The sequence below is a fragment of the Corticium candelabrum genome, chromosome 6, assembly GCF_963422355.1.
Source record: "Corticium candelabrum chromosome 6, ooCorCand1.1, whole genome shotgun sequence".
Taxonomy (NCBI): Eukaryota; Metazoa; Porifera; class Homoscleromorpha; order Homosclerophorida; family Plakinidae; genus Corticium; species Corticium candelabrum.
Window position 1 is genome coordinate 4,344,346 of NC_085090.1, and position 19,193 is coordinate 4,363,538.

Below are 19,193 nucleotides of genomic sequence, written 5' to 3' on the forward strand. Positions count from 1 at the left end.
TTTGTCAGTATGGATTCAGTTCTGGCTTCAATTGAAACTTTTTCTTGAGCATCCAGCCTCGGAGCTTCTCAACTGAATTTTCAACAATTGTTTGATGCCGTTCTTGGTACTACAACTCCTAGAGCCAAGCAGTGTTTGGAGAACTTGACCTGTTCGTAAATTTTCTTCTGTCTGGTCGTGCTGACCCTAGGATAGCCTTTTGCTTATGTGGACCACGTCTCACTGCTCTATTGAAGAAGCAAGGTGGTGTCCGCCCTATAGCTGTTGGTGAGGTCCTACGTCGACTTGTCAGCAGTCTGTGCTGTTCTGCTGTAAAAGATGACTTACCTGACACCTTTTTGTCTTATGGCCAGGTTGGTGTCTGTGTTCCAGGAGGTTTAGACGCTGTTGTGCACACTATTATGTTGTATTGCTCAATATGGACCTGATGCCAACGTGGCTTGCCTGAAAATTGATATTAAAAATGCCTTTAATGAATGCTCTTGAGCTTCCTTTTTGAGTCGTCTAAGTAAAGAGTTCCCAAACTTGTACTGATGGTCCTCGTGGTGTTACCATTGTGAAGGCATGTTGAATTTTTGGAATTTTTTGATCAAGTCATCTGCAGGAGTGCAAAAAGGGTATCCACTTAGTCCCCTACTTTTCTTCCTCGTTCTTATGGAGTTTTTGGATGACCTGGGTCCATTGCAGATTTGTAGCTGACGTTATCGTATTTGGGCGATGGCTATTGCCTTGGCCAGCGGGCTTCAGTTGATTGTCTCTTAGAAGTCTTGTTATCAAAGGGTCCCTCGTTGGGTCTTCATATCAATTTGAACAAATGCGAGGTCTTTTGGCTATCTGGAGATCACAATTTCTTTAAATTTCTACTGAATTTCAGCGCAGTGTTCAGATTCATGGTTGTTTTGACTTCCTTGGTTGTCCTATATATAGATATTTCTCATATGTTATTGAATTTGTTTTCCAACAACTGGACAAGATTTTGGATTGGCAGGACCGTTTGACAGCTTTAGAGGATTCTCAGGTGGAGCTTCATCTTCTCCGCAGCGGCTTGAGCCCTTGTTAGCTGAATCAAATCATTAGAACGGTTCCTGGTTTCAAGATCAATAATGTATTGATACAGTTTGACAGTGGTCTTCACCACAGTTTAGAGGCTTTATCCTCTTCTTCGGTCTCTGACCTGGCATGGAAACAGGCAACTCTTCAATTTCGTTTGGGTGGTCTAGGTCTTCGTGAAGCTTCTAGATCTTCATTTGCAGCTTTCGTTGGCAGCTGCAACTCTTCTCGGCAGTTATCTCTCCGTTTTCTTAATGAATCAGCGTTCATGCCGGTACATGAAGAAAATTATTGGACTCAGCATTCTCACGTTTTTCTGGTGAAGTGCAGTGCCATCAACATCTTGCAAGTCTTTTACCACCTACTATTTCTGTCTCGTCCTCTGTTTCTTCTACACAACATTCCTTCTAGAAGGCTCTGGTTGATGCTTTAAGATCCAACATTAAATTCATCCTTGTTAGTCTGCGAGAACAGGCACGTTTCAGTGCTGTCGCATAATCTCATGCGGGCACTTGGTTGAGTTCAATCCCCAACTCAAGTCTAGGCCTGCCCATGTCTCCGCATGAATTTGTGACTTCCTTGCGTTTGAATTTCGAATTAAGGTTTTTCCAGCACCCCCAGACTCAGTCCGTTATGTGCGCGGTCATGAATGGGATATTTTTGGTGACCATGCTCTTGGCTGTGGTCCTCTTGCTATTAAGCGGGATGATGCCTTATGTGACGTCATCTTTCACTGGTTGCTCTTAGACAACTCCAATGTACGTCGAGAACAACGCTGTTCCTCTCATTCTATGACAAGACCAGGTGACGTTTTCCATTCCGACTTTTCCCTAGGCAAGCCTGCTTATTTTGACATTTCCGTGAGAAATTCTTTCATTCCCTCTCACCTTATTAATGCTGCCACAAAAGCTGGTGCTGCTGCTGAGGCTGTGAAAGTGAAAAAAGATGAACGCCATCTTGCTAACGTTTTAAGTTATGGCTGTTTGTTCTACCTTCTTGTGGTTGAATCATACGGAGTAAGAGCTGCACATAGTCTGGAGGTGTTGAGATCAATTGTAAAGAAGTCTCTTCTATCATCTGGCTTGTCTTTGGGCCAAGCTCCCAGGCAATTTCGTGAACAGTTATCTGTTCGTTTATGGCAGTATAACTCAAGACCTAATTATTATGACTTAGACTCTTTGTGCTTCAGTCCTTAGTGAGGATATGTGTTATTGGTGTTATATGTATTATATACAAATATATGTGTGTCACTCTAAATATATATATATATATATATATATATATATATATATATATATATATATATATATATATATATATTGAGAGAGAGAATCTACTAACAAACAAAACCGGCAAATCCCATGCAATTGCATCAGTGTCTACCATTAATCTACTTTGTATGATGCAAGCATTAAATTTCCACAAATTAACAAATAGTTGTTACATTAAATTAGAATATGCTTGTGTAAAAGGAATACTAGTCGCAGTCACTACTTTAGACGCAATAGTTTTAATAATATCCAGACTAGCAGGAGTACAACAGCCATAAGTTTCCACTGCTAGTGGGAAGAACAAGGCACCACTGTCAACGACTGCTTCTTCGTACTTGAGATCTTCTCAAGTTGAACTACTGCTGAATCAGAACCAGCAGAATTTGCACTGTTGTCAACAAATTTCAATTGGACTGTGTTACCGTTGGTAAGGTCAAAATAGGCATGACGTCCAAACAGAAAGTTGGGATGGTAAACATCACCAGGGCGATTGTTCTTCTGGACAAAAACCTCTGTTCTAGTAAAGTCCCTTTGTCATCTATCAACGTTGCATTATAGATGGTGTCCCCTAAAGCATCGTGGCGTTTTGAGAAGATGATCACCAAATTTGTCAATCAATTGACCACATGGGCAGCGTACAGCGTTTGGATGAGACGGAAAAAGAGGAATACTCAGCCGAAGTGGTAGAGCAACAGTGAACTCATGCCTGGACATAGCAAGGCCAAGATTTGGGTTTGTTATGGCTTTGACCCATGCCCCTGCATGTGTTTCAGATATTGCGTTTAGTCTAGCTTGGTCAGGAATGGTTGAAGACTGTTTCAATGAATCAAACTTCCCTGTATCCACTTGATTTTGCAATGAACGTTGAGATAGCGAGTCAATATTAGTGTCTGATGTAAGACTCCCAAACTCCTGAAGAAAGGCTGATTTGGAATTCGTCTAGCAATCCGAAAGAACTACTGAAGATTCTTTAGTAGCAGAAGTAGAAAGGAGGCGTTTGACTATATCTCGGCTAGAATTACAACTACCAATAAATGCAAGAGGAGAGAAACTTTGTGCTTCATGTAATCCCAGATCTCCCAGAGTGATTGGCAGGGATGCTTGACACCACGCTTCATCTGAAAGCGACGAGTGAGACAAAATTTCTAGTGAATTTCGCAAGCGTTGATCGAAAAGATAGCATTTCTGCGTTGCTTTTCTTGGGGAAACAGTGCGAAGAAGATAGTTGATTTTAGGGAGAGATAAACAACTGCGCAGAAGTTGAAATTTAACTTGAGGATTATCAATATCTATGAATGGTTTTGAGCTTTCGTTACGGTGTTAATTTGTTTTTGGAAACTGCGTCATAATACTATTCTGATCGATAAATGGGCGAGCCCAAAGAATCTGCACCACTTTCTACTTGCATAACATGTTGGACTTGTGAAGAAATATCTGGAAAATTGTGGTCACCGCTGGGCCAAAACACTTCACGCTTGTTCAAGTTCAGGTTTAAGCCATATTTTGGGACTGTTGATTGTAACGAATCAAGCATTGAAGCAATCGATGATCTTGTGCCAATAAATGTTACATCGTTTAAATACCAAATTTGTAAGCGCAGATCAGAAATTTGGTTGCCAATCTCATCTAGGAGTTTTAAAGCCATTAGGCTGAATAGCAGTGGACCCAATGAATCACCTTGTTGAACACCAGATTTGGAAAGAATACGGTGGGTACCAAAGCGCAATTCTCCTGCGCAATGATAAGACCAAGAAACCCAAGGATATATATCAGGCAATTCTTTATGTAGACGATTAAGAAAAGATAGTCGGTTGCATTCATTGAACGCGTTCTTCATGTCAACTTTTAAACAGCAGAGATCTTTCCTGAAAAATTGCAATTAATGAACGATCTTACCGCGTGCACAGCAGCTTCCAAACCGCCTTTTACTGCTACTCCTTTTTAACCGTATGGTAGTAATAGTTCTTCAAGACGAGGTTTAGTGGCAGCACAGCATAAACGACTTGCAAGACGACGAATTGTTTCACCAACTGCAGTGGGTCTGTACCCACAATTCTTCCTTTTCAGAGCTGTAAGAGAGGCACCTACTAGCCAAGAAGCAATACATGTAGGTAATTTTCCAGCAAGCAGATTGTTCATGAAAACTGTGAGGCTGTCAAAGCAGGATTGAGCTGTTGGGGATATGGTACCACAAATTGCATTCAACAGATGTTGCGTCCTCAACTGCGAACCATCAGTACTTTATCCTTTGGATAATGCGTGATGACTTGATAGAACATTTTTATTTTCTACCACTAACGAAGGTGGTGTGTCATAAGAAAAGTCAGAAAGTTGACAGTCTGTATGACCAGATATAAGTTCTTCATATGGAGCAGAGTTGTTATGATCTTCACAACCCTCTGAGGGAAGAGAGCGAACAGCGTCACTGTAACGACCTTCACGAGCCATTCTGTTGGATCGACGTGCATTGCTTTTTCCAACATCAACAGATGTGAAACTATTGTTGTCAAGGCGAGAAGCATCAATACCGGCTTCTAACAATAATGAGACCATATCTCCATTTTGCGATTGCTTAATACGTGATACAAATAGATTTTGATAACACGAAGTCTCGTCTTCTCACCCCGATGAGGCAAACTAAGAACAGATTTTGCAAAAGCAAACAGTCTCACCATGCCCAGCATACTAGGATTGACACACAAACGAAATTCCCCGGAAATTACGTCAGCTATCAAAGGACGAATCGATTTGAAAATGTGAACAACAGTGAAGACTGGGAGAGGCATCGTCTCATTCATCACAGCATGAAGAGTCGGTATGTCGATTGAATTAGCATAATGTAGACGAGCAGCCAAGGAAAGACCATTCAAGACAATGTCACTAGATAAAATAAAGCTACAGTCAATAGCAACAGAACGTTTATTTGTGGTTGAAAATCCAATATGACAATCTCGGGTTTCAGACCGTTCAGTAATTTGTTCACTATCTGCATTATCCTGTATAAGAGAAGCCTGTAATGTAGACAACCAAATTTAATTGCTTGGATCCATCATAGTGCCACCAAAACAGATCGACAATAACATTTCCAGTGACTTGAGTAAGCGAAACCATATTTTGAACATAGATATCGGTCATGTGCTTTTAAAACTGTGCGGATGGGAAAACGTGTCTAGAGATGTGCTCCAAGTTTAAGTGTTGCCGTCTAGCATTGTCCGACGAACAAGACTTGGAGCATTATATGTGTGGGTGAGTGTGTGTGTGTGTGTGTGTGTGTGTGTGTGTGTGTGTGTGTGTGTGTGTGTGTGTGTGTGTGTGTGTGTTTGTGTGTGTGTGTGTGTGTGTGTGTGTGTGTGTGTGTGTGTGTGTGTGTGTGTGTGTGTGTGTGTCCATCTGTTGGAGCGTTTCTCAAAAACGGCGAGTCCGATCTCGGCTGAATTTGGTTCGGCCACGCCGAATTCATTCAAGTCGAAAGGAAGACCGTGGTCGTCCTCCTGACTTCTCCCACGACGACGCCATTTCCCGCCGATCGCACTCGCTTCCGCTCGCGCGCGAATATCTCCGGAACGGCGCATCGTATCTCCGCCAAATTTAGACTGCCTGTTTCCGACGTCGGACGGTACGCGTCGAGCGTGTCGTTTATTGCGGGCGACGCCGGTAAAGAGAACATATTTTTGCTTATATCCGGGTCTTGAAAAAATACGCCCACAGTCGTTTGCCAGTCTACGACCGTCGAAGAGCTGCCGTGTTTGATGCACATGTTCCCCAGAACTCCAGCAACGTCTTCGAAGAGAAGACGTTCAGCGGGACTGTCGAAATGATGAGAGTCGGTACGAGTCGTGACTTCGTGAGATACGGGAACAGATTATCCGGGTGATTACTACATGTGACTTCCAGTTCTGCTCTGATGGATTCGTCTAACTGCACGTGACTTCATTTCGGACAGCGCAATATCCGGGAGTGCTATACGATTTGTCTAAATGCACGTGACTTATTTCATTCAACTGGGCAGCGCAGTATCCGGGAGTGCTATACGATTGCAAGTGTATACGCGACATTTTTATTCACTGCAGTTATTCATGGCCAACATCCCCTGTGATACCATCAAACGAATTTTTAGATACTTTCTGCTATAATCTCTACCTATAGAGGCGACCTGTCTCTCCTCCACTTCCGTGTTGTACTGGCTGTATGACAAACGTGTGTGTCAACTGCGGCGCTCTCATGTGGAAAGGAGAAGCACCTGGCATGTGTTTCCCCGGGCGAAGCCGGGAATTGGAGCTTGTATATATATATATATATATATATATATATATATATATATATATATATATATATACATAAACCGTCACTAGCATCTGTGAATGCATAAAAGGAATCATGTAGTAGATGGATTTAGCAAGTGTAAATACATAAAAGTAAATAATACGACAACACACCATATCATATACCAAACATCATAGAAGATGCTCAATGTAAATGCAAATAAAGGTAAAGTGTAAAACAATAAAATAAGACCAAAGATTGAAAAGTAGCATAGAAATATTAAAGAAACAGTTTTGACGATATCGTTGCAATTTCATCAAGCAATATCATCAAATAAAAACATTGTACAAAATCATTAAACACAAAAATTGTAATGACTGTTGAGTGCAATATTATACTTCCGCTTACACAGAGATATCTAACAATTACACACTGAACTGCAGTAAAGACAACACGTGTTCGATTATGATTATAAGGTTTCATCATAATGACATTAATGTTGCTTTGCCAGCCTCAGTCATGATCAGAACATACATAAGCACTCACAGCAATCGACAACTGTCAACAAAGACAGCAAACACAATGTCAATTGTGTAACTCTGCAAAGCGTCACAGCCATATGGCGCTGGTACAATGTGACTTCTTACCTTCAGTCGTTGAGATTTTCCTGCACGGCACCACACCTAACTTGTTGGAAAGTGTCGCCGTGGCTCGAGGGTCGAGATCCCAAGCCCCCGCTCATGCGCCACTTGCTTTTGGTTCTGTTTTTCAGGGAGCGAGTACATATACGCACGGATCCCTCAGGGGCGTACCGTGGCCATTGGAAGTGGGGGGGCTGAAATACCCGAACACTGACACGCCCCTTTGACAAAAATTGTATTAGTAGCAACAATGCAGACCACAAAGTATTACGTTTACTCGTATACATATATACAGTATGGAGCAGACTAAACAAGCACCTATTTACTGAAAAATCATCCTGCGGTTTCCTCTTGCACAGAACTCTTCTATGAGTTCATCAATAGCTTCCTCTAACTTCAATACCTCTTCTCTCTCAACTGTTAGTAAGGCCAGAGCTGCAAGTCTTTCTTCTTCCATAGAACTCCTAAGCCAAGTCTTTAGACGACGGAGAGTAGAAAAGGAACGCTCAGATTCTGCTGATGAGACTGGAACTACCAGATATATTTGTAAAAGCCTTAAAACTTCTGGATAGCTGTCTCTAAGACCCTTTCCAGCAAACAGCTGCCTAATATGCTGTATTGCCGGTAAATCGGACTCTATTTGTCTTTTTCCATGAGAAGATGCTATCGCCTTTATTTCACCATAGAAGACAGTAAGCTGGTGGTGTAGACGGGAATAGTCAAAATCACTTCTATAAAACTGACAAGCTGTCTGAAGAAGACTCAAGTTTGGTTTGGTCTCTGTCAAGGCATCTGCTAAAAGAGTCTCTACAGCAGTGAGAACGTCATAATCGTTTTCGTTAAATCTTTCTCTCAACTCCATTATCATCGTGTCAACAAGTTCGTTAACAGTCATTCTGAACTGGTCTTTTGGCGTTGCTGGATAATATGGTTCACTTCTTCCCCACTCTAAGCGCTCAGATGCTTTCCGTTTTCGAGCCAAACGAGGCATTTCTAGATCTAGCTCCTCTGCAAGCTTTTCAGTTTGCTTCCAAATCATCTCGAAGTCTCCTCTAACACAATTCAACGCCTCAATTGTGCCCAAAACTTTGGCCTTTACTCCAAATAGTTCTACATGCTTTGCTTGGAGAAATTCAGATAAAACAGCCGTTTTCCCCAAAGTTGCCTCTAGAACAGAAATATAGAAGTAGAATTGAAACGTTTCAACCGACTTCTGAAGAGACACAGCGTCTGCTCCTAATTCTGCATCATCACTTGCAATAGTTTGAAGGGTTTGAACTATGGATTTAAAAGCCACCTTAATGGCTTTAACTGCTTGGTAACGAGAAGACCAACGAGTCTCGCAAATTCTTTTCAGAGTGGTAGCCGGGTTTTCTGAATCCACGGATTCTTGGATGTTCTTGAATCGCATGTGCCTTTTTGCTGACCCTTCCAGTAATTTATATAAGGAATCCACTACACCGAGAATGTTCCGAACATCCTGAACAGAAGTACAAGCTTTGGCAAGGGTTAGGTTTAATACGTGAGCATGGCAGTGGATGTATATGGCTCGGCTCTCGTCCTGTAGAAACCTAGTGCTAACTCCTTTATATCGTCCTCTCATATTTGCAGCGCCGTCATAACATTGTGCTCTCATCATGCATACTGGAATACCGAGCTCTTTCAGTACGTCCTTGAGAAAGTTATGCAATGACTCACCATCAGTTTCCTTAACAGGCCAAAATCCTAGAAAACGTTCGTGCACTGTTACTGTTTCGTCAACATATCGAAGACAAATTGAGAGTTGCTCTTGACGAGAAATGTCAGTCGTTTCGTCACATATTAAACCATAGCATCCGGATTTCCTGACCTCCTCAACTATTCCACGCTGAATTCTTCTTCCACACAATGCAATGATTTCATTTTGTATTTTTGGCGACGTATAGGTAAATGTTCCTTTCAAATGTAAAGCAAGGTCTGGATTATCTAATGCTCTCAAATTCAGTAGCTCTAAGAAGTTCCCTTTGTTTAAGGAACCCTCACTTTCATGATGTCCACGAAAAGGTATGTTCTGGCGACCAAGGAAGAGAATTGTGTGTATGATTTTGCTGAGATTTCGTCTATTGAGCTCTACCCTTCTGGCATAGTCGTCACTAAGGCTTTGTGCCACAGAACTACCTGTAGCCGCAACATGCCTAGCCTGATGCCACATCCCAGAAGCCAAGGAATGAACTGAGCTCAATTCATGTTTTCTAAAGTCATCAAGAGCAGTCTTCCAGTTTCTGAAGCCTTTCCGTGTAAAGGATGGATCAGGACAACCTATTGTACCACTGGCACTGCATTCTGCAAAACGGCAGGAAAAGCAAAAGGCTGCGTCCAACTGTGGACTGTATTCTAGCCATACAAATTTGTCATACCAAGATGACTGAAAGCACCTTTGTTGTTTACCAAACTGTCTTTTAGGAAATGTTCCACCAATCACAGAATCAGCTGTTGGCTGAAAAGGACCTCGAAGAACGTCAGCTGTCTTTGCTCCTAGACAGGGATCTTTCATATTGCACAGAGTCGATGGCGCTATCTCTTCACTGTTATGGCTGTCTGCTGACGCTGCAATGGCAGTGTCTGGCATCAGTTTGGTAGTAGAGTCATTTGCTTCCTCAAGTCCCTCCTCTTGCTGTTCAGATTCTGGCAAACTGCGCATAGCCGGCTGGACTAACCCAACACAGAAATTGACATTTTATACTCGCTACTAGAACTATACTCTAGTAAAGAATTGTAACACACCCACTACTGCGTAAACTCTGTTTGACACATATCAGCGTGGACCATAGATCTTACCGAAAACAGTGAGACAGTTTCGTCTGTTTTTTGTACTTCTGGTTTTGCTGATGAGACGACATGGTGTCAGTGAAGTAGTGTTGATCACGGAAACCGATGTCTGCAGCCTAGTGTGAGACACGCATGCTCGGCCTCGAACATCCAGACTGTAAACAGACGCGCACGTTTACAAAAAGCGACGTAACGCTAGTTTTCACCTGACAAAATGGGAAACGCCCACAAAAACTGGGGGGGCTATAGCCCATTTAGCCCATGCCACGGTACGCGCCTGGATCCCTGATCCCCTTGCATTTCACGTTGGATAAACAACGGAGACCGCATGGAGAATGGCAGTAAAAATGAAAATTGCGTTGGCTCTCAGAAAGGCTATGAGAGCAATGACGCAAATGCGACGGCAGGGCTACGCATATACACTTCTTTTCAATGCGAGCGCTACGTTCCGGAGGTGGAGTCAACTCTGTCTAACTAACTGCTTTAAGGTATTTTAGAATATGTCACGTGACCTTTACAAAGGCTGACTTGTCAATAATGGGTCTTCACGTGGTAGACACCTGTCGGTTGTCATAGACACCTGTAGTTTGATAAGAATGTACTCAAGAGAACTATACCAACATCTGTCTCAATGGTAGATATAAGATCTAATCAGAATAACACTATATATATATATATATATATATATATATATATATATATAATCCCAATTTTCAATGGAACACTCTACAAAACTCAAGTAGAATATGAAATTGCATGCCATACACCATTTTCTAACCACTATAGCTTCAAATACATGCTCATACAAACATTTGGTGCAAGATTTAAAGGTTCGCCTCATTAGGTGCGTTTTACAAAATGGCAATCATAAATGACATTTGCATGTAAAGCAGCCAGACACTGGTAATACTTACTCCTATAGATAGACGCATGCATTTAAAATCAATGTGCCATAAATGCCTGACACGAAGAGACATACTGGGAACGGCAGAAGCAGTCTAAAGAGACTGCATTGAGTCTAATTGGTGTAGAGTCAACCCATATATTGATCACAAGGACTCACTTGCTTAGCCAGGGATGTCTAACCTACCATGGCTGACAAGTTGGTCAGACTACCACTATTGTGAAACCGCTTATTGCCGCTTTTGACAAGAACATGTTACTCAAAACATGAACAGACAATCACCATGCAGTCACAACAATACGGGCAGGTGTCAATTTACCTAAATTCTGCCCACACAACCCAACTTCATCAGCTGTTTTGCTCCTACGCATACAACTCGAAAGACTCAGCTAATTGAAGACGCAAACCATGCAAAATGGCAGTTGCTCACGCTTTGTGATTTCTTTGTCATATTCGTCGAATACAAGAATCTCTAGCCGAATCCGCCATTTCGAAATGCCACCGGAAATGAATGGATGACACAAGATAAATGACGATGAGCACGTGTGTGTTCCTGAAATTCTAACGACCTTAGACACTCAATAGTTTCTTTCTATCTAGAAAACATACGAGGCGGACCCGCTTTCGATCACGCTACCGATGGCCACGCCTCCAAGTGTAAATGTGACGCAGAGTGAAGGTCAAATCCTGTTGTATCCGTCCCTTATAATTTCCTCTCACTGGTTCTAATACAATGCTAGTTGTGTCTTTACATCACACCCCAGAACAAGACAATTGAATCCCGTTACTTTCTTTTACTTGAGAACAATTGTTCTTATGTCTGATTTCTAGGACAGAAGACCGCACAATTCGCAGAAGACTGCAACAACAAACTGTGAAGATAACAGGTTATGCCAATGCACCTAATATAAAAGCTGGCTTATAACCCATCGTCAACAACATTACTATATACAATATGACTAGTTCTTTAGTAACTGTTTGGCTTCTTTGTCTTATATCATTAGGATATTGTCTTTCAAAAGACGACGATGCTGAAAATCAAGATGATACCTACCATCATGAACGTGATGGACGGTCTGATGGAAGTATTGCAATTTCCTCTTGTTCAAGTAACTCAAAAAGAAATTTCTCGTAACTGTCATCACGCCCTACTGCTTGGCAACTCTCACAGTGGGATTTATGAGGTCCACCCACGTGATGGCCTTGGATCACTCAAAGTCTACTGTGACATGAAAACGGACGGTGGAGGATGGACTGTATTTCAAAGAAGAAGAGATGGATCGGAAATTTTTATAGCACTTGGCTTGAGTATCAACAAGAGTTTAGAGAACTGAATGGTGAATTCTGGCTTGGACTTGATGCAATTCATCGACTTACAGTTGATGTTACTCTCAGAATTGACATGATGGCGCCAGACAACAGCAAAGCGTACGCAAAGTACGACGATTTTAGTACTGGAAATGCAAAATCCAAGTATGTGATCTACTTTGGACGATACAGTGGAACAGCATGTGATGCAATAAAGATTCACAAAGAAATGAAATTTTCTACCCATGACCAAGACAACGACACGTGCAGTAAAAACTGTGCTGTTGAATTTAGAGGAGCTTAGTGGTATGTCAACTGTTATGACAGTAACTTGAATGGCGAATACACATACGGCAGATCAGGACAGCACCTCCTTGTCTGGGAACTTATTCAGAGAACCAAATGTTTACAGAAAGTGGAAATGAAACTGAAATGATACAAGACAGACTTCATTAACATTTTCCGTTTTTGTATGCATCTTTTGCTGATTGGAGAATCTCTAGAATTAAAAATATCTTCTTTCTCAGTTCTTAATTGTCACTACATTTTGCTTACATAATAGAAGTAGTAGAATTGCTTTGCAAAAAAATCTAAGAACAAAGTAGAGTGTGCAATAAAAGTCTTTTAATTAAGTTAAAACATTGCAGATAACAATTAATTACGAATTAAATTTAATTTACAAATAGACACAAACGTTTGCTGTGCCTTTGACAAGTAAACAAGGAACAATCAAAAATTGATTAGTAATCTAGTTAATTAATATGTTAGTTCATCACTGCTTTTTCATATCCTGATGCTACTGCAAAAGCTCATTAGACGTAGGCCAGTGTTAAGACTTCTAATTCATGTAATAAAATAGAAGTTGCGATAAGTATAAATAATTATAGACGATTTCATTCTATAAGAATTGGAATATTTAGGCTAATCCTACATCGTTTCACACGTTTGAGTCAATATACTTAGAAATCAGAGAAAATATTATGTTTCTTGATCATTGCACACAAAGAGCTAGCTGCCAAATCAGTGGAAATTGAAACATTCTAATTAAAATGAGCATACTATATTATGCATATTTGTTGTGTAGAAAGCGCATACTGACAATCCATGGATTGCCCGGTATACCCAATCCATAAATATATCTGCAGTTTATTAGTTAATTCGTTACATTAAATTATTTATTATATTGAGCTTGCTTCAATTTTTGACAATTGCATAATTAAAGAAAGTTTGCAGGTGTAATCATAATAAATAGTATTGAGGCAATCTTGCATGACCCATCGCAAGATTGTTGCTACACGTGTTATAAACTGGCAATAATGAGCGACTTTTCCAAAGTAGCCAGAGACTTCTATATAGCTACATTTAGACGCATGCAGGTCAATCCATTTGTCATAAGCACTTTATCAAAAGAGACATATTAGAAACAGCAAGAGCGGTGAACAGACTGGCTTCAGTCTGTTTTAGTGTCACACCGCATGGATCGCCTGGTTACCCACGAAAAAACAACCTGCCGTAGATGACCTTGAATAAATCACCAGTGTTAACGTTGTTGATCCGCATAGTGCCGCTTCTAACAAGAACAAAACCCCAAAATATGAGCAGACAACCACAAACAACAGAAAGACAACTAGATGTCATCTACAGTCAGGCTATAGACTGACGTCATCACCTTGACAATGCATGCCCTATGCATACTGTTCGTCAAACTCAACAAGAGCTAGAAGAAACAGCACGACGGTACTGTTCTCCATAATTTACCGCATCTTACACTATCAGCAAATCTGTGGACGGTCATCAAGCGACGTAAAGGCAGGTATCAAAACGTTCATGAACTTGAGTTGAAGACGGAATCCATTTGCAGTGCAGTTGCTCACGCCTTGTGATGTGTTGTAGTACGTACATCGAGCAGATGCATGCATTTCTATCGAAATCTGCCACTAAATCTATAGCCAGCGAGAGAAATGCTATCAAAATATGAAAGTATTACACAAGCTAGTGACGTGCACTTGTGTGCTTCCAAAACTGTTAGACTCTAGCAGCACCACATTCATACACAATAGTTCTCTTCAGGCTGGAGAACGTCCGTGCCGAATGGCGGGGGTGTTTCTGGTAATGCTACATGTGGCAACACCAATTCATGTTTCTGTTATATCCGTCAATATGACTTCCTCTTACTAAACAATGCCGGCTCTGTATGTACATTCTTATGACAGGACAATTGAGTCCCGCGACTTCCTATTACTAAACAATACAAGCTGTGTCTGATTTCTAAGATAGCAAACCGCAAATTACGCAGAAGATTACATGAATGGGATGGATAGCCTGGAATCGACACGTGCATGAACTCTTATATAAATGTCCTTGTTGCAGAGCTTACACTATCCACTTCCAGTGACATTGAAGAGCACAACTGCTAGATTGTTAAGTGCTCTCTGCTTTCTTTGTTTCGTCGCATTCGATACTTGCCTTTCGGTCAACAAGAATAGAGAACATCAGCAGAAAGCAAAGCGTACTACTCGGCAATCTGATCTGACTACCTTATGTCCGACGACTGACAACGAAATTCCACGAAACTGTCATCATGCTCTCCAACTTGGCAACTCCCATAGTGGTGTCTATGAAATCGACCCACGTGATGGCCACGATTCACTCAAGGTCTACTGTGACATGAAGACGGACGGTGGAGAATGGACTGTAATACAAAGAAGAAAAGACGGATCAGAAAATTTTTATCGCACTTGGACTGAATATGAAGAAGGTTTTGGAGAGCTGTACGGCGAGTTCTGGCTTGGACTTGACAAAATCCATCGTTTGGCAGTTGACGTTACTCTGCGAATTGATATGATGGCACCCGATAGAAGTAAGGCATATGCTAGATACGAAGACTTTACTATTGGAAACTCGATTTCCAAGTACGTTATGTACATTGGACGATACCATGGAACAGCAGGTGACGCGCTATCGATTCACAATGGAATGAAGTTTACAACCAAAGACCAAGACAATGACCAGAGCAGCAGGAACTGTGCCCAATCGTTCTCAGGAGCTTGGTGGTACACAAAGTGTCATAGCAGCAACTTGAACGGCGTCTACGCATACGGAAATTCAAGCAACAATCTAGTTGTCTGGCGAGGTTTCAAATACCCGCAGTCTTTGCAAAAAGTAGAAATGAAACTGAAATGAACAAGATCTGAAAAAGATACATTCAGTAGACGTTACCTTGCATGGTTAGAAAATCTTGACGAAAGAATGTTGTTCAACTTGGCGCCTAGTGTTTTCATATTGCGTTGGTACGAAAATGCTACCTACTAGAAATGGTTCACAAATTGATGTGTTGGAAATAATTACTGTTATGTCCGACTGATTTCTGTTGAAACTTCAGGCTACCAATTAATTATCATATGCATGCAGTCGACCATTTGTATAGCTATTAACCTGCACACAAAATGAGAGGCTAGGACAATGTATAACGCTACTGACATTTAAGTAATAATGTCAAATGTGCAATCATCACTAGCTGTTACATGCAATATCACCGAAATCAGTAATTAATTAATTGAGGAACGTAATCCGGGCACCTCTTCAACAGTTGAAAACTTCTCTTTGCAAACTCTCTGCACTCGTACGTAAATGTATCTCTGGAATATACAATTGAGTTTCTAACACTTATACTTTATAATTATGGGCGCATCTACCAAAGATTACTTTTACGGTCACGTAATGGTAGCAAATGTTGTAATGTATGGATTCCAATTTTCGGTGTCTTAGTTTGTGTTTCTTCTTTGGAAGATAGATGAAGAAGATATTATCAAACCGTCTCAGAAACGACAAAAACTGTTGTAGAGAGCAAGAAAAAATTATTTCTTTGATTTATTGGCACCAATATTCCCACTATCACTATTGCTGTGTACTCCGAGTCTCCAAGTTTGCAACACACACACAGCTGTCCTTATTACAGTACATAGATTTTCATTTGTTTTCCAAAGAGCTCCTTAATGAATAGACGTTCTTTTGTGTCAAAACTATTCCTATCTAGCGTTATTTTCACATATTTGACTTTATCTTAGATATAGGTTGCCCACAGAGAGTCAGAGATTGGAGGATGCAATGTAACATGCATGAAACAGTACTCACAAAATTCTTTGTGCGTTCCTTGTCCGAACAAACTATAGCTCTAGCAGCAATACAGTTGCATGGCAAGGCGATGATTAGAGCATCCACATTCAGCACTCTACATGCACCAGGCGGTTGCATGCATAATAACAATCATTACACTTCCAGATTAGAGAGAGTTGCGCATGACACAACCTTTAGAAAAGAACGATAACGTTGCAACACTGTTCGGCAAATTAGAACAATTATGAGACAATACATTTCCAATTTGCATGGTGTAGTATCCAGGTGATTACCCAGAATTCCTTGCGGGTTTCCAAAATTGATAACAACTAGTAAAATCAATAATTAGGGAATCACACGGATGGCTTGCCCTTCACATAAGAGCCCTAATTCAGGCTAGTTGCCCTTCTATCCCACAGATGACCTAACAGTTTTTTTACGGTTAAAGTCGTGAAGGTTAGGGTTGCAGTTCTGAGTGTTAGGATTAAAGCTTTGAGTTATAGATTAGGGTTATGTCGCAAGTGTTAGGATTATGGTTGTGATATTTGGGGTTAGAATTGCGAGTGTAAGGGTTAGAGGTATGAGGGTTAAGGCTAGAGATGGTTAAAGTTAGAGTTTTGAAGATTAGGGCTAAAGTTGTTAAGGTTGCTAGGGTTAGAGTTGTAAGGGTTAGCTAACCCTCACAACTCTAACACTAAGCCACACAACATTAATAGTCCATTGCGTTAATAGTAAAATTTACGCCCTCTTCCTGAGGTGAGGGGGGAGTGCAGGCAACCTGGAAACCTGACTGGTTAGGTCACTGTGTACCTCCCAATAAACAGTTGAGTGCCGTATACTTTGCCAGCTTTAGTTGTCCGTTTCAGGTGAACTGCTAGTGGCACACAATAGCCATGCTAATGAACTGCAATCACAACTAAAATAAAATGTTTCGTTACACTATAGCAGCGCCCCTGTTTCATTAAGGGCTACGAAAATTAGAGAAAAAACACAGTTGACAACTAAGTTGCACAAATCCCTTGCCCTTATTCTAAATTGTCAGTTTAGCTGAAACGCTCACTTGAATATATGGTAATACAAATTACACAACATCATTTACTGACAGGCTAGCTTATCGAGTGTGCAGGCATAATACCATGTTCAGCACTTCTAGGTCCACTCTTAACTATGTCCTACCTTATTACGTACCCGGCAATAATGAATGTCATTTGCATAACAGGGAAACACTGCTGATTGTCTATCATCACAAGCAGCTGGTGTAAAGACTACTATCAACGCATGCCATACTTGCCTCGACAATCACTTGCTTTGGCTGCATCAAGTAAACTGCTAGACAATGTGAAAATGCACCATAGTATAGTAAACATTTCAACATGCTACAAAACAGAATGTCCTCTCAATGTTTCCTCAGGAACAAGGAAAATTAAACGTAAAATATAAACTAAGAAAATTGAATGTCTTCAAACTACTAACTTTTAGGACAAGGTCTTATTATTCAATTTCTTACATCAAAGTCAGAAACAAAGTAAACGTTAGGAGATACCAGCTACTGGTGACTCCCCAAGCCAACAGCTGGGCTCCTGTGCCTTACTCAGAAGTACTCTGGGCTTGCACTGGCCATCTGCAAAGTCTCCAATATAGTACACACTCTATTGGATAACTGTCTAACCAACTGATTTATTGCACGACACACCTCCAGAAGGTGAAAAGTACAGAAAGTAAGGTGTTCTTGTACAGATGTGGAGCTGACAGAAAGCATATTGGGTAAGTAGAAAGACGGCTATACCCACTGCATGGCTCATAGAACAGTAAGGCTTCTACAAGTGCAGACAGCAAGGTGTTCTTTGAATTATCAACAAGAACAGACGAGGAGCTGACAGAAGCCACATTGGGTAAGGTGCTCATTTTTGGTACGATGCAATGGAGCAGGAACCTAGATCTGGTCGAACGACAGAAATTTGTCCAAAGGAATGTGGCTCTGCACAAAAAGGCTAATGTTTTATTCATTAATCACATATAATAAATAATACGCATTCAACTCAACAAAATGTAGGAAACTAACATTGACATTATAGGTTTAGTGTAGTATACATGACACGTCAATGTTATCAGTTTCTACATCTGTTATCCTTATATATTGGCAGGTCACTTGACTGCCAGAAAAGTTGAGGGAAGAACGTACCGTCCGTTACTAAGCCTATGGCATGTTGCTTACAACTGTAAGCAGGCCCGTTGGCATGGGACTTCGGTAGGTTCATACAAACCGCCTGCTCAGCCGTGAAGGTACGCTTTCGATCCAATGTTTATATATATATATATATATATATATATATATATATATATATATAGTAATTGACAAGGTGCTTAGTTAGAATTGTAGGTTTCATAAGTTGTTCTTAAATTGCTTTCAAATTTTTACTTCCTGTCTCAAAAACTTGCGAAGGACCTTTTCTGTGTCGTCTCTAGGACTCTTTTACACTGATCAGGTGGCTTGTTGCAAATTGCTCGAGTTTGTTTGGCGTCCTGGATCCCACCATATTGATCTGTTGGTCATACAACTCCTTACTGACAAGATCTTTGTTTCGGTAATTCCTGTGATATAAATTCTATTTGAGACAGAAAACGGAGAGCTAGAAGTGTTAGTCTCCCTAGAGATCGAAATGCATCTGTATAGTATTATACAGTAACTGAGTGTCTGCATGTCTGCATGTATCATTTGTTCTAACCTCGTTGGACGTCCTTTTTGGCGTCTTTTGTCAAGCAGATGTGTTTGAGTTTCCGATACATGCTAGAGCGGTCACATTCTATGTATGGTTTGATCGTGGCATTACC

General features: G+C 40.9%; 2 protein-coding genes across 2 annotated transcripts; one reads left to right on the forward strand and one right to left on the reverse strand.

Annotated features, from left to right (window-relative positions):
• Positions 1-7,547: 7,547 nt before the first annotated feature.
• Positions 7,548-9,905, reverse strand: LOC134180782 (zinc finger MYM-type protein 1-like). Its single transcript, XM_062647968.1, has one exon. It carries the CDS (start codon positions 9,903-9,905, stop codon positions 7,548-7,550), a length of 2,358 nt encoding a protein of 785 aa, XP_062503952.1.
• A 456-nt stretch (positions 9,906-10,361) lies between these two features.
• On the forward strand, positions 10,362-15,589 carry LOC134180783 (uncharacterized). Its single transcript, XM_062647970.1, has 5 exons — positions 10,362-10,487; positions 11,942-12,257; positions 12,317-12,514; positions 14,316-14,437; positions 14,616-15,589. The coding sequence occupies exons 1-5, from the start codon at positions 10,362-10,364 to the stop codon at positions 15,426-15,428; spliced, it is 1,575 nt and encodes a 524-aa protein (XP_062503954.1). The 3' UTR covers positions 15,429-15,589.
• Positions 15,590-19,193: the final 3,604 nt, after the last annotated feature.

Coding starts and splice junctions, on each gene's coding strand:
- LOC134180782 (XM_062647968.1), bottom strand. CDS start 9,905: ATGCGCAGTTTGCCAGAATCTGAACAGCAAGAGGAGGGACTTGAGGAA.
- LOC134180783 (XM_062647970.1), top strand. CDS start 10,362: ATGGAGAATGGCAGTAAAAATGAAAATTGCGTTGGCTCTCAGAAAGGC. Junction 10,488..11,941: donor GCGAGCGCTACGTTCCGGAG/GTGGAGTCAACT, acceptor TTATATCATTAG/GATATTGTCTTTCAAAAGAC. Junction 12,258..12,316: donor TGGCTTGAGTATCAACAAGA/GTTTAGAGAACT, acceptor ATCGACTTACAG/TTGATGTTACTCTCAGAATT.